The sequence below is a fragment of the Hakea prostrata genome, chromosome 6, assembly GCF_041222555.1.
Source record: "Hakea prostrata isolate BN-2017 chromosome 6, UWA_Hpros_2, whole genome shotgun sequence".
Lineage (NCBI taxonomy): Eukaryota > Viridiplantae > Streptophyta > Magnoliopsida > Proteales > Proteaceae > Hakea > Hakea prostrata.
The window spans coordinates 22,012,524-22,036,603 of record NC_142605.1 but is presented as its reverse complement, the minus strand read 5'-3'; the positions used below and the strand labels follow the sequence as shown (position 1 = coordinate 22,036,603).

At 37.6% G+C, this 24,080-nt stretch overlaps 2 protein-coding genes across 6 annotated transcripts; both read left to right on the top strand.

The window, feature by feature from the left end:
• The first annotated feature begins 1,754 nt into the window (after nucleotides 1–1,754).
• LOC149012616 (Duplicated homeodomain-like superfamily protein) lies at nucleotides 1,755–13,386 on the top strand. 5 transcript variants are annotated; one of them, XM_089158703.1, is made up of 4 exons: nucleotides 1,755–1,919; nucleotides 2,155–2,235; nucleotides 3,739–4,606; nucleotides 12,257–13,386. In XM_089158703.1, the coding sequence occupies exons 3-4, from the start codon at nucleotides 4,221–4,223 to the stop codon at nucleotides 12,750–12,752; spliced, it is 882 nt and encodes a 293-aa protein (XP_089014829.1). In that variant the 5' UTR covers nucleotides 1,755–1,919; nucleotides 2,155–2,235; nucleotides 3,739–4,220; the 3' UTR covers nucleotides 12,753–13,386. The 5 variants fall into 5 exon arrangements, with proteins under 5 accessions (XP_089014829.1, XP_089014828.1, XP_089014830.1 ...); XM_089158702.1 differs by having other exon boundaries at nucleotides 2,088–2,235; XM_089158704.1 differs by lacking the exon at nucleotides 2,155–2,235.
• Nucleotides 13,387–15,570: 2,184 nt separating this feature from the next.
• LOC149012615 (uncharacterized) lies at nucleotides 15,571–22,203 on the top strand. The gene is given in 4 exon segments (XM_089160277.1): nucleotides 15,571–16,549; nucleotides 18,788–18,856; nucleotides 18,858–18,892; nucleotides 20,996–22,203. Coding segments are annotated over 4 exon segments (1,515 nt in total). The 5' UTR covers nucleotides 15,571–15,700; the 3' UTR covers nucleotides 21,558–22,203.
• Nucleotides 22,204–24,080: the final 1,877 nt, after the last annotated feature.

Sequence of the window (24,080 nt, the reverse complement as noted above, 5' to 3'; positions counted from 1 at the left end):
CGGATCATCACCCCGTTCTGTGATCCCTGACGATTTTATCACCACAAAATCGGTGGGCTCCTACAGATAAAAAATATTAAAAAAAAAAAAAAAAAAAAAAAACACATCACCCAACCCCAGCCCCTGTAATTTGTGGTGGTAAATCCGTCGGGAAACACAGATCCGGACTCAATGGAGGGTATCAATGAATAAAAAGTACCATCTGTAGTAAAGAGGGCCAGACCTGCAGGGTGGAGTTGCAGGGCTCTTTGTCTCAAGCCTCATTTTTTTCATTTTTTTCCTTTTTTCCCCCACTTTTCTGTGGCTTCTGATCCAAGTTGACCCATTTACTAAAAGCCAAGCTGCATGAATCAATTAAGCCAAGTCAAGCCAAGCCAAAAGTGAATTACCCACCATGTCCCCCAATTCCAAATTTACTGACAAATGAGGCTAAGATTAGAAATAAATGAATTCTTATTACCATGGTTTTACTAAATAAACTTTACCTCTTGGAATTTTAATTGTTTTATGATTTATGATTAATGATTTTACATATGCTTTAACAAAGATAATTAACAAGTTTTTTTGTAATTTGACAATTCTTAATAGACACTTAATGACTAATAATTTGCCACTTTTAGTGAAGATGTCATAAGCTCAACTCTTCCTATGGTATATGTAAAAAAACTGACATATATATGATCTTTTAAAAATTGTAATAGTCATTTAAATGCATGTGAAAATAACAAAGATAGTCTTTCAACATTTTGGAGTGGAAACTAGTGTAAGGCAAGTTGAAGTTTATGAACTTTTTTCGATTATTTTAGTGTTTTGACAATTAAACTAAGTATATGATCCAATTCTTATATACATCTGTGACTTGAATGTATAATATAAAACATATCATTTTGGATATGCTTGGATATATTTTGTTTTTATGGTTCACACTTGTGTTAGAAGAAGTCAATTCATAGTGTCATCGGTAGATAGCAACATTTACTATCGAAGAAAATTTTTTAAAAGAAAAATAGTAACAAAAACAAAAAAATGTTGCAATATCCATTAGTGAGTCGAGTGAAAAAGATTCAATATAGCATTGAAATTTGAAAAGGATCCAAGGTACCAGTTTGGCCCCAATGGCCCGAATTCACCTTGAGCTCCTATATTTTTGTAGACTCCAAATTATGAGTTGAAGTCCTTTACTTGTTTGGGTAAGGATTGTGCTGTCCTAACGTTTTTCCTATCACATGTTTATAAAGAGATCCACTTGTGCTTCACTTTATTAATTCTTAAAGTGTTTTTCCTTTTAAATGTGTGGTAGAAAAGTGTACGGAGAGCACAATTCATTATCAGATAGAGGATCCGGACTCCAAAATTATGGCCTAAAATGCGAGACAAAATAGATTGTTTTGCTCAGCATTGGTCGAACTTACCATATTTTCAGACAATGGAAGAATTTGAGCAGCTAAAATGCAATCAAAGGAGTCCAATAATAAGATTAGATGCTTGCGTGAAGGGTTCTCATTGCATCATCATCTTAATGTATTCTAGAAAAAAAAATCATCTTAGTGTATTAAATCATTGTCCAAAAATTATAAACAATTGAAACAGTCATCAACAATACACGAGTATTTGCATGCCTTTTTTATTAGGGTAGGGGAAGCATTCATTTCATAGGCAGTATTTTAATGGCCACTGAATGAATTCCAAAATATAAAAAGAGATTGGATTACAATTTAAGCGACCCCAAATAAATCCAAAATTGGTGTCTGTATAATTCTGTCTTCTCCATGAATAGAACGCTTTGAGAACTGAAAAGAATGGAGCCGCGCTGGAAAGAGGGAAAGTCTAGCGGGGCTTGAAAGAATTTGAAACTTGAAGAAAAAAAAAGAAACCTTTTTCATGAACGATTTGCTGCAGAGGGAGGGAGGCATCAAAAGGTGAACAGACATTCAATACTTCCCTGTTTTTTTCTCTTTTAATTAAAAAAATATTTGTTCTTTCTGCAACTGCAGATCTTTTTATCTCACCTGTTGATGACTCCTTTTGTTTTTTTCCTCACTCGCAACCCAATTGACGAAGAAAGTTTCTCAATTATCTTTGGTCAGACATTAATGGTCTCTGCAGTTTCCTGTTTCTTCACTTTAACCAATTTGGAGCCTTTTTCAATCCCAGCTGGCGCTGCAAGTTGTTGTTCAATGGGACCCCGGCGCCAACTCTCGTGTTTGATCTTGCAGGATAACCCATCAACGTCAAGTAAAATTTCTTACATACCCCGTGTAATTTCATCAACTTTACAAGGTCTTTTGTTCATCAAAATCTCGTTTTTCATGTGTTTCCGTTCTTGGGTTTCACTAGATTTTTCTTGTTGGGGTTTCTGATTCTGCTCTAGGGTTACTGTTGTCTCCAACTCCAGTACACTCTTTTCAAGGCCCGTGGGTTTCTATCCTGGGTTTAGCGGCCCTACTGATCCAGTTCTGTTTTTCAGACTTTTCTACCCATTTGGTTATTCAAGCTTTTTGCTTTCTTTACCTATCAAATTTCAATATGCTTCTTTTGCTGCTAACAAATCTTTCTGGCTGATGGGGTCTCTTTAACTCTCGTCTGCATTTTGGTATTTTCTAACTTATATGAGAAATCTTTCTTAATTACAGGAAAATCTTTTCTCATCCTTTTTTCTTTTTTTGGGGTGGGGGGCTGGGGGAGAGGATTATCCTTGTTCTAAGTCATTGCCTTTTTGAGTATTTTGGTTTATAAGCAGTCATGATTTGAAAATGTTATGGCCAATCTTATTTTAGACTGTGTCATTAATTTTGGGGTACCTTCCTGTCATTTTAATACATCCAGAAACGGGTATTAGAAGTGGTGTGAAGTCTTGTTTGCTAAAGGTTAGGTTTCTCACTTTCTCTTCAGTCAAAAAGGGTAGGGAGAAATACAGTCTAAATGAAAAATATGGGCACCTGAATGTTAGATTTTGTTTGCAGAAGTCAGTATTTTAGATCTTGTTTGCAGAAGTCAGTAATCTTCTGCTGCTTTTGTTTTAAAAGAATCTTTCTGTTCTATAACATTATGATTATTATTGTTTATTAACTTGTAAGGGCAATTAGTGGAAAGGGTTGGAAACATGATGAGGGTGTGTTCACAATCACGGTTAAAATCTAGGAATTATGAGATTGGTTTTTACTGCAGAGTCTTTATCAGTGGAAAAAGGTTGTTCTTGAGGTGGGGTTTTTGGTGGTTGGTAGTGTGAATTCATTTTTGTTTCAGAGAGAAATCAATTTGATTGTTATCCTACTTGTTTGTCTGTTGATGAGGAAAAGGGTATTATATTTGTGGTGGGATTCTCATCATTTGGCTTTAATCTGCTCAAGGAAACAAAGTATGATGGTTATGTTTTTTTTACAGTACAGGGGGCTAAAATAGTCAGGGGAACAGTTGGATGAATCTATGGGCCTGTGCTGTTGAAATAGTACTTTTTTTTTTTTTTGGGTAGATGTTGAAATAGTACTTATGAAAGGGACTTTTGTTTAGCAGATCCGCAATTTGAAAGGCTAGTTTAAATCCATTTGGATTTCACTGCATTACATATATTTTTTTTTGGGATGCCTGGTTTCATTCTGGTTTTCCTGTGATTCAAGTGTCCACCATTAATAATTTCCCTTTTTTGGCTTGCCCCACACCATCATTTTATAAATATTTTATATTGGAATTAAGTTAATTTTCCCTGATCTAACTAATTGTTTTGCCTTGTTCTGCTAGGCCCAGAATTTCTCCAGATATCCAATTCCTCTGGTGGAGCAAATCACCACTGAATAACTCTCCTTCATCTTCTGGTCTAGTTTGATTATTCTGCGAGGTGGTTCTGGTTGATTCCCGTCAGTTAATCTGCTCTGTGCACTTACCTTCATGGGAACTGTTACTTCAAGTCTGCCAGCATACCCCTGTCTGCAAGTTAACCAGTAGATTATAATAATTCAGATCCAAGTTTCAAGATCGATTATAGATAATCACTCCAAGTAGAACAGCTCCCCGAAGGACTGAAAGATGATGGTAGAAATTAGAAGGAAAGATCTCTTTCAACTTCTGCACATTTACTAGTGATTTTGGGGATTGATTATAGTGTAGATTTCCCCTTTTCCCTTTTCCCTTCGTTTTTTTCCCCTCCTCCTTTGGGTGTCCCCTCTCAAGTTATCAATTTCCCTTGGATGAAAACCCTTCTGGGCAGACTTGAACAAGGCTAGATGACCACAGAGGAAACGAGCAGTAGCTCCTTGTGGAGTAGGGAACAGGAGAAGGCATTTGAGAATGCTCTGGCAATTCATCCTGAGGATTCCAAGGATCGGTGGGAGAAGATTGCGGCAGATGTACCAGGGAAATCCCTAGCAGAGATCAAACATCATTATGAGCTTTTGCTTGAAGATATTAATGGGATTGAAGCTGGCCGTATTCCTCTACCTACTTATGCTTCTTCTTCAGAGGGTTCAACAGACCAGGCAACAGAGGCTGGGACTGGTAAAAAAGGAAACCAATATGGCCAATTGCAGAATGAATCTAATCATGGAGGGAAGTCATCGAAGGCTGAACAAGAACGACGCAAGGGAATAGCTTGGACAGAGGAAGAACACAGGTAAAATACATTTGTTATTTTATTTTCTTGTGTGTTGTTCAATAGTGTCATCCTGATACATTGCTTTTATTAAAGATTGGTTACTGTTGCATTATGTTATTGTTTATTGTTTCTCTACAGTTTAATTTAATATTATGCTTTGAGGAAAAGTTGCCTCAACTGTCTATGGGTTTCTCGTACTGAAACTACTGACTTGAATATTATGTTTCTTCCTTCTTTTTTGTTTTTTTGGTGTCCTTATTCAAGACATGTTTCTTCTGTGATTCTTATTCTCTCGTATGGTTAACTGACAGAGGAGCATAAATCAGTAACTCAAGTCATCTAGGCCACAAATTAATATTTATCTGACACTGAAACTTAAATTGAGATGCAGAAGCCATGAGGTTTCTCATGTAACGCTTATTGCCACCTGTTGTCAGCTTGTCATACCACTTCTTCTGGTTGCCTACGCAATTGTCCATTCTTAGCCTTAATGATGTAGCCTCAAGTGAACAAGGGCCTATTCTTCCAAGATCCTTAGATGATTGGTAGTGAATAAACTATGGTTTCATTATTAGGGTCTGGGGATCTAGGACTGGGGTGTGTAGTTTTAGAGTTATGGTTCTAAGGATCTAGGTTAGGGTTTGGGAATCTAGGGCAGCAAGGAACTAGGGTTTAGGAATTTTGGGCAGCAAAAGAATTAGGGCTTAGACTAGGTTTGGTTGGTCTGATATGGCTGAATTTGGGATGGAAGGTCACTAGGGTTGGGGGGATAAGGTTCCTAAACTTTGGGACAGATCTAATGGTTAGATTGGCATAAATCTGACCTTGAATTTTGGTCTCTAGAAATGTCCGAAAATTCAAGAAAATGCCAGAAGAATTAAAAAATAGGATGATACGAGAAGGGGAATGGAATTGCATGGAGGGGATTTGGAGTTATGAGATTTAGGTTTTGCGGAAGAAAAGGGAGGGCGTAATGGATTAGGAAATTAAAAAAAGCGGCAGCGTAAGATGGTAGAAGATGAACGAAATGATTGCTTTTGTTAACAAATATGGAGGGGCTGGGATGGAGAGGGTTGGACGGAATGAAGGCAGACCAGCATTTGAAGGAAAATTCCTTCAATCTATAACCCCTGATGCTCGACTCCTTGATCTCTCGTTGCAATGAAACTCCCAATAATTTTATTCATCATAATCTTTCTTTGATACAAGCATAGGCTTTCAATTTATAGCCTTTGTTGCTCTTTTTTTTTTTTTTTGGGTGGGGGGGTGTGTGGGTGTGGTGGTGGTAGTAAGTTTAGCCTTATTTACTGACTACTAACAGGACTTAACATCAAAAGCAGAATTTAAATAGGACTTCTATCTTAAACAGGACTCTTACTTCAAGTTGGATTCTTACTTATCTCAACCTAGACTGACTCAAATAATAATTAAAAATAGAATTGGAGTCCTTCCTGACTCCTAATTATAATTATGCCAGCTGTACTCGAGTAGAGCTGTCAAAATGACTAAAATACCCCTGATATCGAATTATTCTTCTAATGCCGTTGGGCAGTAATCTAGGCTGCTAGACCTGCATTAACTCTCCCCATGTTGAAAAAATTCGTCGTTGAATTTGGTAGTGATGTTGAGGGGTTACATGTTCATCCTGTTTCCTAGCGACCTTTCATTTGACTTAGCTAAGTCTTTATTTGGTCTTTGCTTTTACACTTTTAAACATAATTTGGTAATAGTAGTGTTAAATCCTTTCCATTTCATTTCGAAGTTACATAAGTAATGCAACTGCACCCTGTCATGTGTAACAAGACTGTGAGGATTTACTGACATGGCATAGGTTCCACATACAGATCCCATTTAGCTGTGATTCTCTCGACTTACTGATCTATGCCTCATTCTCTCACTGCTATTTTTCTTTTTATTATCCATTTTTGCATTTCTCTTCTTATTCCATATTCCTCTTTTCCACATTTCTTTATTCCCCATTTATTTATGTTTAGACCTCATGTTTTCCTTATTTTTGGTTGTCCGGATCCATGTAGCCAACCCCATAAATTGACATTAGGCTGAGTTTTGTTGTTGTTGTTGCATGGGCTAGAGGGAGCATCTGGCAAGCAGTTATAGTGGAACTAACAATCTTTGGTACTTGGTTTATAAACTAATAAGTTTTGCTCTTTCAATTTTACTACATGTAAGGATCTGTTCATGCACATCTTGCTGATGCCATTCTTTGTCAGTTTTAAAACATTTGTTCCAAATATTGAATAACTTCTTTCCCAGATATGATTATTCAGATTTTTCTAGCGGCTTAATTGTTGAATTTGCATGATTCTGAATTTGCCTTTAGTACCCCTTGGTTGACTTTGTCTGCATAGTGTGAAATCCCAGGCCAGACTGTAAACCATGGGTGTTCCCCTTCAATTTGAACTGTTTCAGTGCAGTCTATGTTTGGATAAGGATGTTGGTGTCAGAATTGTGTTGCACACAAAGTGTTTGACATTACAAAGAGCCCAATAATAAGATTAGGCACTTTTTTTTAGGGGGTGGAGGGTGGGGGCATAAACAGTTGTACTATTAAATATTTAAAATTTAATTTATTTTCTCTGTTGATATAAATAGTTCCGTAACTCGAATTCAGTGACAAATTACTTAATGTTTGTCTGTAAAGTTATCTGTATTGAATTTCCATATTACGTTTTGTTTGGGGTGGTTTTAATTTTTGTTGGTATCATATTGAAATTCTGTAGTATTATGAAACAAAGGGTTATTAATGTTTTTTTGGATAACTTGTATCGCCTCTACAGATAATGTTCAGTCGAAGTGGGGTGTAATGTTTTTTGTCTCTTTCTTTTTTCCCCTTTTCTACCTTATTGGTAATTCCTCAAATACTATATTCGTGTGCGTATGTACACTATCAGTAGTACTTATGTTTATCTTTCTATTGTATTAGCCTATCAAGAGCCATAGCAGGACCTGTGTTAGAATCTGTTGAAACATTTATTAGTCACAGGTGCTAAATTGATTTTTAGGAGTACATATATAGCAGATAACCTAGTTTTGGAGTAGATTTTGGTTTCCTATCTATTAATTAAAATTAGAAATAGGAAATATGAAATGGAAAATTCACCATTCTTCAGAGAAATTAATCTTGAAAAGGATAGTGAATTTTATGTATTCTACAGTTTTTAGTTTTTACCATAGATTTCTTTTCTTCCCCCCCCCCCCCCCCAAAAAAAAAAAAAAAAAAAAAGAAGCAAAAAAGCCCTCTCTCTCTCTCTCTCTCTCTCTCTCTCTCTCTCTCTCTCTCTCTCTCTCTCTCTCTCTCTCTCTCTCTCTCTCTCTCTTTGTTGTGTTCAAATGTAAGTAGATCAGAGTCTAATTTCCCAAACTCCCCTGCCCACTTTTCTATCTGTTGGACTTGCTACTAGAAAATTATTTGCTTCCTGTGGCATCTTTCTGTTAATTCCTTGTGGGATTTTCTTTTAAATATTTTGCCATAAATTAGAAAGATTCACATCGATATTGATCCCCAGAGCAGAAAACATCTTTATTTTTATTGGTTTTTCATTGGGTGAAGAACTATGTAATTTAAACAGCCCAAAAGGGAAACGAGAGAATTATATATATATATATATATTTATTTATTATTATTTTTTTTTTTGGGGGGGGGGGGGGGGTGCTACTTATATTAGTTACAACTGTGTTTACCCATTTCTGGTGCCATTTTTCACTGCCATATTGAAGTATTGTATTTTTACATCATGTCATTTTTTCCAATTTAAGAAATAAAATAAGGACCTGAGGGGTTTGGGAGAGAACAGCTACAAACCAAGGGCATCTTTTTTTCTTTTTCTTTGTTATTTCACAACAGTAAAACATCTGGATTGTAATATCAATACCTGTCGAAGGGGAAATAGATACACAAACTTGCAGACTTCCGTAGTCAAAGTGTTTTCTTTTGCAATCCACACCCTCCAGAAAACAAAAAATTCACCAGTTTTCCCTCTTGCCATGTATATGCAGCAAATCAGGAGTTTAAGAGAGGATGTTGGCTGATAGGCAATGTGGCAGAATTTTTTTATGTGGCTTTGCAGTATGATTCTTCGGTCCTTTGAATAACTTTTATAGAGAATTCCTTTCTAATGGGGGCCACTGAATAAGCTAGATGCACTCGGCCATTCTGATGACCCTAGTCTTAGTTGACCAGGGCCCCTTATTTAAGATTGTTTAGATATGCATGATTTACCACCTCAATGGCAACCACATCATGTGGGTTCCACCATAGATTGGATTAGATTTTATTTTATTTCCCTAGCTTCTATTTGTTAGATAAGGATGTTACTTTCTATTTTTATGTAGCCGACTAGCAAACAATACATAGGGAGATCTTGTAACCAGATTTAATGATATTTGAAGATCTCTCTAATCTGGAAACTTTCAATAACAAATACATTGTTGAGGGGCAGAGATGCATCTTGCACAACACTCCATTCCCTCCTTCCATCTCTTCTTCTTCTCCACCACTTCTTTTCTCTTCCTTTAACTTTCTAGCATTTCTAGTTATTTTAATTTTAATTCTCTTATATGGTATCAGAGCAGCGACTACAGATCCTATTTTGAAATTATAAACTTTGCTAGTTTGAAAGTCGTTTCAAGGTTTTCTTAGTAGTGGTGAAACCCTAGTTCATTTAAGAAGAAGAACTAGGGTTTTATAAAGATTGATGAATCTGCATGATGAATCGCAACTGATATTGATTCATCTTGTTGCTACTAGTGCCATCAATTTGCTACTATAGTTTGAAGATACATCTAGTTTTATTTACAGTTCTTTTGAGAATTGGTTATTAATTGCCACGTGTAATGTTATACATGAGGGGAGATTGGAGACTTATTCTATATCTACTTTACTCAAGATTTGTTGTAGAGTATTATTTTTGAAGATCTTTATCCTCCTAAGTTGATATTTTACAGCAACACCTATCTATTTGGTTGTTTTATCTACCTATTTGGTCCGTAGTAACTCATACTATCTTTTACCTACCTACTTGGTTTATTGTAACTCATATTGCCTTTTGTTTACCTACTTATTCTGTAGTAACTCATAAGACTTTTACCTACCTACTTAGTCTGGAGTAACATATACTACTTACTTGGTCCGCAGTAACTCATACTATCTTTTACCTATCTACTTGGTTTGCAGGAACCTATACTGCATTTTACCTACCTACTTAGTCTGCAATAACCCATACTGCCTTTTACCTACCTATTTGGTCCACAGTAACCCATGCTACTCTTTGCCTACCCATTCTTTTACCTACAGCTTGCCTTCATGCAAAGAGCTTATGCGTGAACAATTGGTGCTTCACTTTTTATCTTCTCTTGTGAAGATTCCTACTTATTACCTACTCCTTATGATATAACGATTGGAGATGTTGGTTCGTTTGACATGAAGATTAAGTTGTTTTTTATTAGCTCCAATGTGAAGTTCTCTTGGTGTTTATCAGCACTTTCTGTTGCTATTTATGTTAAAGATTGATGAAGCTTCCAATATGCGTTCCTGCTATTTCAAGCTGGGACCTTTGACATGTGTACTCCAACTTGAGGGGGAGTGTTAAAGATATGCATGATTTACCACTTCAATGGCAACCTCATTATGTGGGGTCCACCATAGATTGGATTAGGTTTTATTTTATTTTATTTCCTTAGCTCCTATTTATTAGATTAGGATGTTACTTTATGTTTTTGTACTTTCTATTTTTATGTAGCTTGACTAGCAAGCAATACATAGAGAGATTTGTTTCCTTTCTTTCTTTTTAGCTGGGTATCAAGCAAGTATATTTTATGATCGTAATATTTGAAGACCTTTGTAACAAAATTTAGCGATATTTGAAGATCTCCCTAATCTGGAAACTTTTCAATAATAAATACACTACTAACAGGGAGAGCCGCATCTTGCACAATGCTCCATTCCCTCATTCTTCCATCTCTTCTCCACCCCTTCTTCTTTCTTCCTTCAGCTCTCTATTCTTTCTAGTTATTTTAATTTTAATTCTCTTACAAAGATTAAGAGCGATGATGTGGTCCAGACATTCAAAAAAGTTTCTTCATTAACGTTTTATATTAGTTTATCCTATTTCTCATTTCTTATGCTTGTATTTCCTGAGAACTATATAGCACCATTACCCAGTGCTGGTCCTGCCTATGTGTGGTCCTTGGAGTCGTGAATTGGAGTCATCCTAACCATGGTAGGAGAACCCTTGAGATCTCACCAAGTTCTAGCGAGATTCCGCTTTTCTCCATTTAGTGAGACAAGACGATGTGCTTAGCATATAAGGTCTACCAAGTTGATGATGTTTTTTTATTTGAATTTTTTTATTTGAAATATGAAGACATGTAATTTATTTGACTTGTTTGAATATTGAACTATGAGCATTGGTGTATGAGTATATGATGTGTACAGTAGGCTATCTTAAGGTTTCACTTCAGCAGTGTAGTTTCCCACCTGGGGTCAGAAGTGGAATTCTCATTTACATTCTTTTCATAAATCTGAGGTCACCAGTGTCTTCAGAAGGGCTGAAATAGGCTGGACAACAAGTTTCAACCCCAAATTTTCCCTGATACCTGTCAACTTGGTGCCTCAAGTTGGGCAATATAATTCCACCAACTTACCAATATCTCGAGCCAACTCTCTTTTTTGAGTTGGCGAGATGGGTCTCGAGATCAACATGTTGAACCCTGGTCCTAACCTTTGGCATGTTTGCATTATTTAGCCACCATCAGGGCTTGAACCAGGCATTTCCCTTACAGCCTGAAACCCTTACCATTGCTCTGAGCAATGACCTCTGTTTCATGAGAAGTATATATAGAAAATATATGGCCTCTGTAGTGGGGACTGTCATTCTTTAAGTATGCTTGTGCACGTTTGTGGCACTACTTAGCTTCAGCAGCCTTTGCTTCAACTTTTTTCTTCTACTATCAGGTTGCTTTTCCTCATTATTCTCTGTGGTTGTCACAGATAGGGCTTTATCTTATCTAAAGCATGCCATGATGCAGGAATGTGTCTGAACCCCATTGCTCAAATAATGTGTCTGTTACTGCTACAGACTATAGAGTTACATTACGGCTGTGATAGATTAAAAAAATGGGGCATGTGTGTTGTCTCACCAACTTTTTAATCTTGGGTTATCTACTCACTTTTTGGGGTTGGTAATGAAATTTGGTTCTTACACTGATTACATTTGACAAGTAAAATGTGATACCTTTGTCTGCTGGTTGGAAGAAATCTGCAAGTACTGAATGCCATTAAAGTACCCTTAGGTAACATTGAGTGTTGAACATTTGCAACTGTGCCTTGCATCTGATCTAAATTGCTTTTCTGGAGTAGTAGCTTTATGTTTTCCTTCATAAATGTTTTGCTTCCGGTTTAAAATTATGCATTTTGCTTCAGAGTTGCTACCTTCTGGCTTGTTGATTCTGGGTACATTCCATTCATTTGTACTGCCATTTTTTCTTCTAACCTATTAGTAATTTTTCAGCTATATTAGTACCGAAACTACTGCCTATGTGTGTTTTTTGTAGTTGTCTTGCTGCATTTCTTGTTTGGATCAAGATTTATTCTTGACCATAGATTCAGATTTATGACTATCTGAAATTATCAATGTTTTGATGCTTCAGGTTATTTCTTCTTGGACTGGATAAATATGGAAAAGGTGATTGGCGGAGTATATCTCGAAACTTTGTGGTATCGAGAACACCTACACAGGTGGCCAGTCATGCGCAAAAGTATTTTATTCGCCTGAATTCAATGAACAAGGACAGGAGAAGATCAAGTATCCATGATATCACAAGTGTAGGGAGTGGAGAGATATCAACACCGCAAGGTCCAATCACTGGTCAAGCAAATGGGTCTAGTGCAGGAGCTTCAGGTAAATCCCCCAACATACAACCTCAGGCCACTGGTGCCCCTGGAGTTGGTGTTTATGGAACTACCATTGGCCAACCTGTTGGAGGACCCCTTGTTTCAGCAGTTGGCACTCCTGTAAGTCTTCCCGGCCCTCCGCATATGGCATATGGTGTACGACCTCCAGTTCCTGGATCAGTTGTTCCTGGTGCTCCCGTGAACATGGCTCCCATGATATACCCGATGCCGCATACCTCTGCACATAGGTGATGCATTTTCAGTTGAATGGCAGCTTATGGAGGGTCCTCAACTTAGGAAGAACATGGTAACCTAAGTTTCAAGCAACGGTTGCCTAAAGTCATCATGAGTTGCAGTTTTAGTCTAGTCTTAGAGATGAGTCTTACAAATTCTTATTTATGTTCAAATAAGCCAATAGCGAAAGGAATTATATGTACATTTATAGGCAAAATATGGAATTAAGCAGCAGCAGCAGCAGCAGCATTAGTGGGTAGAACAAGTTGTTACTGTTTCTCTGTTCATTACCGTTACTGTTCAGTGTTAGATGTTAAGACAAAGGAAGGTGTAAAGTGTCAAACTTAATGTATTTCAGTGGTGTAAGAGCACATATTGTGCAATGCTTTGCAAAGCTGATCATTTGCACTACCTTCACCAAGTAAATTCTAGAGAAAATTTGAATGATTACTTCAAAGTAAGTTTATACATGTGATGTATCACTATGCTTAAAGTTTTCACATTCTCAAATATGATTTAGGGGTTTTTTCTTATGTATAATATTTTTCCAAGCTCAGTCCTGTTGCATTGCTGATCATTTGAAATCCAATGAGTCGTACTAGGTTAAAATTGAAACCGATGAGTCATGCAAAGTAAGACCAGAGAAATACTACTGGTGGAGAGTAATAACTAACTCTAAGGAACTGAGTAAAATTTCCTGAAACAAACTCAGTAGGGATGGATGGAGCAGTAGTCTACATTAGGGATCCATGGGTCAAAGCACAGAAAAGTAGAAGATCCATTTCTTTTATTGCACAAACCTCCCCCCTCAACAACCTATCACTTCTATTTATGAAACTAAATGTTAACTGAGCCTTTTCTCCTCTTGTCCTTTTGTTTGCTTATTTCAGATTGTCTGGTTTCAATACATACCGAAGGTATGAGTACCTAAAACCAGAACCGTACCAAAGAAATTCGGTTTCGGTACGGTACGTACCAAATTTTGAACAGTGCGGTACAGTGCGGTTTTAGACGGTGCGGTTTGGTAAGGTTAAACGGTTTTGGTATGCAATTGACACCCTTAGGCTGAAGCTGAATTGGTGGTTGAAGAAGATGGGTTCAATAGATAAGAAGGGGTCATTGAGAAAAATAGGAGAAAAGAAACCAGACTCCAACAGGACTATTGCCATAGGATGTAAATAGGGAGGGGGAGAATAGATCAACCATATTTCTTTTTAGGGAATCGTCCTTTGATGGGTAGTAGAGTCATGGTGGCAACTTCAAAGAGGTAAAGGTAAGCCAAGGTAAGGAGACTGCTGCTTTGCTCTTTTGTCCTAGTTACTTAAAGGACAATCCTTGGTTTCATGAACAACAATACCACATCTCTTACAAATAGAAAAGAGTTTATATTTGAAAAATAGCTTCCAACTATAGCCATTAACATGAGGGACAACATTTGATAAATACTAGGCCTTTTCTTTCTAAAGAGAATCTTAGCTCTTACCATATCAAGACCAAACTCACCCATCAAGGCTTTGAATCTGGATTTCAAGGACCTTCCAAACACAGTAGAAAGCCTTTTGGATGATCTCAATATCTAAGCAAGCAAGAGGATTGGCAATAGATGTACCCATATTGGCACAACATCCTTTTCATTTAAGGGACTTTCTAGGGTCAAAGAACGAATGAGTAATGAGGTGGAGAAGAGCTGCTCCAAATTTATCACACAGTTTCATTTTTCTATGGATTGAAACTCAACCTTAAATGTCCTTCTATTATAGCAAACAATTGTTAATGGCTCCAAAATCCTTCCAAAGAGCCGCAAGAGTTGTGCACAAGGATAGCCGTTTAGGTTTTGGAAACCCAATGCAACCCCCAAATAATGTGTTCGATGGATTTAGGTTTGATGGAATTGAAGTAGGATTTGGAAACAATTGCATGGAATGAGAGGCTTCAGGTCTCCAAATAATACAGAATGAAAGGTGGGTGTAGTTAAGTCCCGGCGATAGGCGACAGTGGGGCATTCCCATGTAAATCGGTGAATAAGTAGGCGGAGCTAGAATTTGAATAGTAGTAGAGGAAGAAGAGGCAGTAGTGCAAGCCATTAGAGGTGGAGAGAAAAGGAAAGCGCGAAAAGGAGAAGAAATAAAATATGGAAAGAACCAAAGCCAATCATCCAATAAATCCTGCAAAACGCCACCAAGTTGGCCACAATGGTCAACAAACATAGAAGTGACCCTAAGGGAGCTTAACGCGTTGAATTAGGGGAAGGGGCGTGTGGAACGACTCGCAAAATCCCATGAATTACAGCTGCATTAGCGATAAGAGGGGAATATACTCCCCAGATTGCCAAGCCGGCCTTCGTCCCCAAGAATGTTTGCTCAGGCCATCTTAGGGAGAGTGGATCAAGAAAAATAGGATACAAAGGAAGATCTAGAAGAAATTATAATGATTAGGCACAAGGGAAATGGGGTCAATGAGGGTAGATGTAGAACTGAGTAATGAGAGTTTGAGGGTGGACGAAACACTTTACTCATTCTCTCAATATAATCCTCTATTTTTTTTTTCTTGTTTTGGTTAATGTAATCCTCTATCTATTACCATCTTATAGTAAAAGCTACTTTTTCCCCAAAAAAACAATGATTTTAAGTAATGCTATTGCTAAGCACATTAGAGTTTTTTTTTTTTCATTTTGAAAATTTTGGAAGAAAATTCAAACATTTTTTTGGGATTCCTTAGACCCGAAAACTATTCTCAATTAGAATTAACCATGAATTCACGAAATCCACCAATTAATCACCATTAATGAGATAAAACAAGTATAGGGATGACCCTCGGTGCAATCTCCACAGTCGAAATGAATGCATCGGACAATAGCAGAATATTTCACTCCTTGTTTGCTTCAATTGGACTGAGTTAACAGGGTTAATCAGGCATTCCTTCCGTTTCCAGAATTCCAAGGACAGAGTCTCTGCTTAGCAGAAACAATGCCTGCAATTTCAATCCAATCTTACGCTTACAATACAAACCCTATAAAACCCAGAAATTTTCGATGTTGTGTATCTGGAAACAACTTGGGATGCAAAAAAAATGTATGTTGCCGGATCATATACGATTCAGTAAAGGCGCCGTTGTGGAGTGTTTCTGAGATAGCAGAAGCTGTGAACGGGAAAATCATAAAATGGGGTCCCTCTGGAACTATCTCTACAGATAGCAGAAATCTGGAAACGGGTCAATGGTTCTTCACCATAGTTGGGAAGAACTTCGATGGCCACGACTTTGTTAACCCCGAACTGCGGAGAAAGGGGTGTGTTGGGGTCATAGGAAACCGAGTTTGTGAAGAATGGGATATGGGTTTTGTCCAAGTTGAGGAGGATACTCTGATTTCACTCGAGAAGATGGCCATGTATGCCAGGAAGAGGTTCAATGGTCATGTGGTTGGAGTAACAGGAAGTGTGGGGAAGACTACTACAAGAGAAATGATTGCTCAGGCACTGGAAAGCCTCGGTTCAATTCATCAGACGCAGGGGAACCAGAACAATGAGATTGGAGTTCCTTTATCTTTGATTCGGTTACCTCAAAATGTTAAGGTCTCCGTTCTGGAGCTAGGAATGAGACAGAAAGGAGACATCTTGAAGCTCACTCGAATGTGTCAACCTTCTTTGAGAGTGATTTTGAACGTGGGTCCTTCTCATTTGGTGAATTTTGGCAGTTTAGAGGAGGTTGCTAAAGGCAAAGGGGAGATTCTTATGGAGGCAAAACCAGGGGATGTGTGTGTTTTGAATGCAGATGATACTCGAGTCATGAGGCTGCCGGTCCCAGAAGGAGTTAAGAAAGTGGGTGAGACTAAATTCAATTATTGTTTCTTCTGTGCCTTGAGACGTATTTATATTTTAGAACTTATTGGCTCAGTTGATATCTAGGCAAATGGACTTGGTTTTGTTTTGTTTTGAGTCTCACAATGGTTTCTGGGTATCCAGCAGAATGGATTTCAATCTTTATAGATTTTCTAGCAATTTTCAGCTCTATACACAGTGTCCAACATAAATTAAATGGCTAATGATAATTTGTTCATTGATCTTAGGAATATGAGAATCCAAATTACAGCAAAATAGCACACAAGCGAAGACATAGGATTTTAGAGGGGTTCCGTTCCCCCTGACATGCATCTATCACCAATGATTTGCTCCCCTTTGACATAAGTCTACTACCAATGGCTAATCCCTTACTGGGAATATTTATGGATGAATCCTTACTGGGGTTTTCACTGTCACTGTTGGTTTCAATAGATGCCAATAAAACCAATACATGTTTCCTGGGCTCACAACCAACTCAGTAGTTTCTTGTGCTTGCTAACTACGACCAAATCCTTTCTTGGAGGATTAAGATTAATCCCTCACACTTACTTCAGATGGACTTTTGAGTACTTCAAATCAATTTACAGCAAACCTCTCAATAGGCAAATAACAAATGAAGCAGAAATAATAAATCCTTTATGCTAGGGTAATTGCACGATGAATGTACTCTGTTTCGCACAAGTTAGCCTTCAGTCAGATTATCTGCTTGACTTTGAACTTCAAATACCAAGGTTTTCACTCACTTTTTTTAGATTTCCAACCTTCATCAAGTTTCACTGAAAAAACCCTGAAAGTCTGTTTATGAGGGCATTTAGGCCCATCCTCCTAGTGGTTATATTTCTAGCCATTAGAACCATCCACAATTTGACCACAACCAGTTGCAGTTGAACAGCCAGAGTGCCATTGCATTTGTACTTTTTCTTTTCCGGATTATTCTCTCTGATTGGCTTCGACTTAGCAGGGGTTGATCTTGGCCTTTGAGGTCTAATAACCTTGGTTACTCCCATCATATTCCACACTCTAGGTCAACATCAACAATCAACCTCACTAATCTTGTGGACCAGTTGACCCAGGTTCTCTCACAGGGCTAGTAAGCCTGTATCTGATGCAGTTTTGAGTGCAACTTCAGGTGAAAGACTCAAACCAACATGCCTTGTGATATTCAAGGGTAATATAATCCACTTTAACTTGTCCAAGCATGTGGTCAAGGTCAACTCTAAGTGCATGGTAATGTCTCAGTTGAATTCCACAATAGGAAGAGTTATTGCTACCACTATATTAGTCCACTCAGGCTATGGCGTCAAAATTGGTCCAATTTTAAATCCAGTTTTAACTTTTGGTCTAGCCTAGGCCCAGTGTGGTGGAAGAAATCATTATTACATAGGATAGAATAAACCAATAAAAGCAAATAGACACATGGCTTTGGCATCACTCAGATCTGATATAATCTAAATTAAATGTTGTTTTCCACTCAGTAGCTCTTGGAGATTGTCATTGATGCTTATAGCTATGTGATCAACGCTTGCATCGTTTCTTGAGTTCTTGATTTTTCATAGTAGTTGCCTGGAGTGATGCTCATTCATTATATGATCCTTTGAAAGACCTGACAAAGCATACACATTTGATACTTAGCTTTCTCATCACTTGAAATTTTTTTTTTTGGAATCACCAGACACTGTTATGAGAGCATGCAGCATTCAAAGAGCTTTGGCTATGCATGGACGCTTGTGAATTTTCAATCTATCGGTCTCGGATATTAGCAAATTGATTATATAGACTAATCTAGTTTATTGGATTGGTTTTTTAAAATATGAAAGATAGAGTGGTCACAATTCCACATATAAATATTTGTCATTGCCACATATTTATCAACTCCACTGGCACCCCCACCCCCAACAGAAAAAATTTTTTTTTAAATAAACTAAAAATAAGAAAACTCATGTAATTTTCTTAATATTAAATAAATGTAACACTCATTAGATTGTAAAATATGCAGCTCAAAAAATCTTGTTTTCTTTTATCTTCACCTCCTTGTTAATTTCATTGTACAAGACTAAGGTTTGTTCACTGTCTCTTCACTTTTTATCCATGCATTCCTTGCATTTCTTGGACTAAGGGATCCATTCTGCATTGTTTCTTTATCTTCCTTAACCATTGAGCAGGGAACTTTTAATTGAATGTTGTTGATAAAAATGCAAAGATCTTGCTTTGCCTTAGGTATTTTTTGGCCAGAGAGACGGTTGTGATGTTCAGCTAGTATCCGCTGAAATTACTGATGGTGGTAATAGGAGTTCAAGTAATTTTAAAAAGAAGTACAGAAGTGTAAGTTGTTGCCTCAAAACTTTTAAGTAACTCATCCAACTCAATTTCTGTGTTGAAGTATTGGTCCGAATATATTCAAGCATCTTGCTGTAGATTGATGAAGGTTGAAGAGAATGACCAACAGCGTTGTTCAGCCTTTTTATCATTTTGCTTAATAAGCAAGGTGTGAAATTAGCTTATTGAATAACCAAACTTTTACATGGCCTTCAAAAACTGGGCAAACCAAGCTTGTATTGCTGTTCAATGCCATAGAGAAATTTCCTTATCTTGCATACCTTATTGGTTATAGATAATGAGGTGAAGCCTAGAGGGTAATCTTCATATCCATAAAGACATCTTTGAGATCTACATGGAGGAAAGCATCCTTTACATCCCACTGTTAAAAAAAAACTCCACCAAATGTTGTAAAAGTCGACATTGAACTGAGGAAAACTGGCAGGAGATCATTCATATCCAGGATAAACATGATAAGGATAAAAAAATTGAATAACTGAAAGTCTGAATTGGCTCTCTGGCTATCTTTGCCTTGGGTCTCTCATTCCCCAGCTATCCTAGCTATTGAACACATCTCAGACTGTATTTGTAAGTTTGTAGGAAATTTCATTAATCAAGTTTCAAATCAAGTACAATGATGGAGCCTATTTATAGTTCGGTCCAAGCTTTAGTAAATAGAAACTAATAATTACTAAAAGGAAACAAAGGAATGAAATATAATTTTAAGAATGGAGACTTCTAAATAAAAGCTAAGCTTTCTTTTTAAATCTGAAATTAGAAATTTGTTTAACTTTCTAAATCTGTATTTAGAAACTAATAAGGCTTTATAGAAACCAGCCTTCTAAACAATGTGCATACAAAAATGAAAGAAAATGAAAAGGAAACTACTAGATGTCTAGATAACTGAAAAACAATTGCAAAACTAGAGACTAAGCTAATAGCAACCTCTGGTAGAAATTTCCATTAACATCCAGCAGCTAATCTTCATGCCAGCAGTCTATATTATCCCCCAAATCACTGCTTATGTGAAGAGTTGCCCGGATACTTTCATGGAAATGGTAATTTAATAAATAATAATTTACTTTCTGTCTTGTTCACCTCTCTTCTTCATGCTTCTCTCTCTCTCTAGGCTGCCTTAGATGACTCTCCATAATTCCAAGTCACCAACAAAAATTTGCCACTTCATCAGACCAGGCTGCCTCTCACAGCAGTTGAATACCACAAGCTTGCTGGGCTGGTTTTGGGGCTTGTTCCTATGGTTATGCACAAACTTGTGATCGACATCACCCAAGATTGGCTGTACATGATGGTAGACCTCAAACAGAATTCATCTTGGCTAGAGAAGCAGATGTATCCTATATAGGTTTTGAGTAAAGCTCATTGCAACCAACCTTGCTTTGAATCTTTCGGTGGTTCTTTTTGCCTTCTGCTTCACTGTGAACATGCATTTACCTCCCACTGGTCCCCCCCCCCCTTTCTGGAAGAGAAACAAGCTTCCAAGTGATATTTTCCCAGTGCCTGCGTTTCTTCTACCATAGATTCCTTCCACTTTGCATATGTGATGGTTTCTTCCAGTCCTATAGAATAGATGTAGAGAATAATGATGAAACAAAGGCATGTTATAATGGGAATAATGACTCATTAGAAACAAAGTTAGAAATAAGTTGTTGGGTGCATGCTCTCACTCAGTTTTCTAATAGTAATAGGGACATTATCGTTATCAGACGAGAGGATCATTACTGATGCCTGGCATGTAGGAGCTGGATTAAGAACTGTATGTAGCAGGGGATTAGAGAATGATTTGACATGTTTAATATGACAGAGACCTTGCTTATTTATACTGTAGAACAAAGTACAACTATGGTATCTAGTACAAATTTATACAAGGTATGCTGCACAACCTAGGTAGCACATACCGTGGTGTCCTTTGATAATGCATTCTTATCCTTTAATATTTATTATTTTGATTGATACCAAGAGTTACCTTATTTCACTGTTTAAATTTCCAATTTTTTGATTGTCTAGATGTATCTGCAAATAATTACTGTATTCGTTGGTTTTATGGCATTATTGTCTATTGACTTGTATTCTTTAATGGATTTCATTCAGGGTGGAATTTGTAATTCCTGCTCCAGGTCTGCATTTGGCATTGAATGCATGTGCAGCTGCTGCTGTTGCTATTGTCTTGGGAGTTTCTCTTTCCCAAGTTGGAGTGTCCATGTCCAGATTTGTACCTGTTCCGATGAGATTAGAGATTGAAATGGCTCCAAATGGCATCAAAATAATCAATGATGCCTACAATGCCAATCCCACCAGCACCAGGGCTGCAATTGATTTACTAAAGACAATTGATTGTAAGGGGAACAGAGTTGCTATTCTTGGAGATATGCTAGAACTTGGCCCAATGGAAACTGATGCACACAGGGATATATTAGAACTGTTGATTGATTCTCCTATTGATTTGGTTGTGCTTGTCGGAAATAGATTTTCTGTGGTGGCTGAGGATTTGGATTTGGCAAGGAAGAAAAATGCTGTTTGCACACTTCATCCAGAGGCTCTCGCGATCACCATTACAGAAAATTTAGCTCCTGATGATGTTGTTTTGGTGAAGGGAAGTCGTGGAATGCAAATGGAGAAATTTGTTGCCGCAATCAAGGAAATGAGCACGTAGGCTTTCAATTTTCTTGCTGAAATCCAACATCGGTGCTACAGGCCATCTGATCCCACCTTTGAGGAAAACACAGCCGCAGCTGCGAGGCCCTGGTTGTAGGGATGCATACAAGACCCTTGGACTTGGGACAAAAGCTGCATCAGCCACTGTCCTAGCTTTTGGAAGTCTTTTGACTGCCCCACACAAAGTTTCACAGCTATATATTGATATCAATGAAGCTCCAAGAGATCATAGATACAATCTTTACTTTCAGAAGATTGAATTTCTTCCCTTTGTCCATGAAATTGTGACTGAAGGAAAGCAGTTAGTGATTGTGAGGATAAAAGGCTCCTTTCCTTTGCAGAGGTCAGTCATCATCCATCATGGAGCTCGACTGCTCGAGGCAATTTGGGATGCGCTTATCCGAGCACGGTCCATCCACCTACCCAGGATTTTGGTCTCTTTTGATTATCAGTCTGCCATTCATGCTCTTAATGGGCAGCCCCATTCTTTAGATTGTGCTTGTTGTAGCTTAGTTCAAAAGATTAAGACTTTTGTGCATGAGAATTTTAAAAATATAGTAGATTTTGAGTCATCACCTAACGCTTTAGAGGTTGTAAAATATAATTGAGTAAATTATAAGGGCTGTAAACAAAACAATATACAAATTTAGAAGGATTTATATGTAATTTGCTCTCAACATTACAAACATTGCGGTGAAGAGAAATAATTGGTAGCTTATGAAATCTTAACCAATTCGAACCTTACAATGAAATAATATGTACCTTGTAAACTCAAACTGGTTCACCTATTCGTAAAGAAGAGCTTCTAGTTAAATCCAACAACAATTATGCTTCTCGAAAATGTACGATCTCTCCCAATCTCTCTTTTCTTGATTAATATACTAAGGGCAGTCTTTGGCATGAGTTTCATTTTGTGTTTTTACCCAAAGAAATACTATAGATGATGAATCTCAAGGGATTGGTTCAATTGACAAAAGACATTGTTCTCGCTAAGAGTTCAAATCTTTTTAGAGCCAAGGGTGGCCTACCTTAGAGGATATAGTCAACGGGTGCATAAAACTAGTTAGAAAATATTTTGAACGTGTGTTTGGTAGAACTTATACAACTTTAGGATATATAGATATAAAGGACTGGAAAATTACAAAAACTGATCAGAAATTTGTTTTCAATTTTTCTATGAAAAATGAATTTGAGTTATTTTTGCGGTGCCCTTATATATGAAAGGGCTGCAACAGGGCCAGGTTGGGCTTGGCTTTTACAATCCCAAGCCCAGCTCTATATATTCTAATCTAAGTCCATTTCCCTTAATTCAGGGTCAATGATTATTGTCCATAATCCTAAGCCCTACAGGACCAAGCCAAGCTCATTCTTGTCTTGATTGGCCCTGTCTTTGGCTCTGTCCCTGGCCCTGATTGGCCTTATGGCCTTGAGTCCCTAACCTTGATTGTTTATACTTGGCCTATCCTTAGCCCTGATTGGCCCTGTCCTTGGCCGTAATTGGCCCTGTCCTTGGCCGTAATTGGCCCTGTCCCTAGCCCTGATTGATCTTATATTTGACCCTCTCCCTAGCCCTAATTGACCCTATCCTTATTCATATTTCTAATTCTTGAGATTAAGCATCAAGGGCAAAATTAAGACCAGGATTAAGATCAGAATCATGACGAAACTTGCACCCGTGAGTGTCTCTGCCTTTATACATGTAGTATGACCAAAGGGATGCCAACCCCCGCTCACTTGTTTCTTGATTGAAAATACCCTCTGTGTCTTTGGCTTTTTCTTTGGAATTTTAATCTACTAAAATAGATATAAAAAAAAAAAAAAAAAAAAAAAAAAAAAGGGGAAAAAAAGGGTGTTGTGCCAGGTTTAGAAGGGGGGGAGGAAGACGACTTTAAATCCATTGTCTCTAACCTTGATGTGTGTCTATACTTGGCCCTAATCACCTCTTCTCGATGAACAAAGGTAAAGCCTTGGTTGTCCGCAGATGGCCATTCTCATCCGATCCAAAGCCGCCGTTCTTAGAATCCGAGACACGATGGCGGGGCTCGACCGGGACAAAATCCCTTCGCCGGAAAGGACGACACGCTCGGGATGGGGTTGATCTTGAGATGCTACACCAACGAAACATGGAGTGGACTTCCCGTAATTTTGGAAGACATCGTTGGTTTTTTATTAAAATTTCATTTAATCTTTCCTTGTTGTCTACTTAGGATCTCCACAAAAAAGCAAGGGGGAGGAGAAGTTTAAGATTGATCTAATGGTTACACAACTTCTGCTCCATCTTGTTTGCTTTTTTATTTTATTTTTATTTTATTTATTTCCTTGTGGATTGATTTCCAGCATATTTATTGAACGATCCCCCCTTTCCAAGGGCCCCCTTTGAAATCATTCCCCCGGAAGGGATAGCGATAAGGCTTTAGATGAAATGGGGGAAAGGGAATAGTTCCCCTTAAGATCGGCACCCCATAGCATCTAATCCAATATGATCTATGCCTCAACCATTTCTTAGAATCAGATCTCTTTC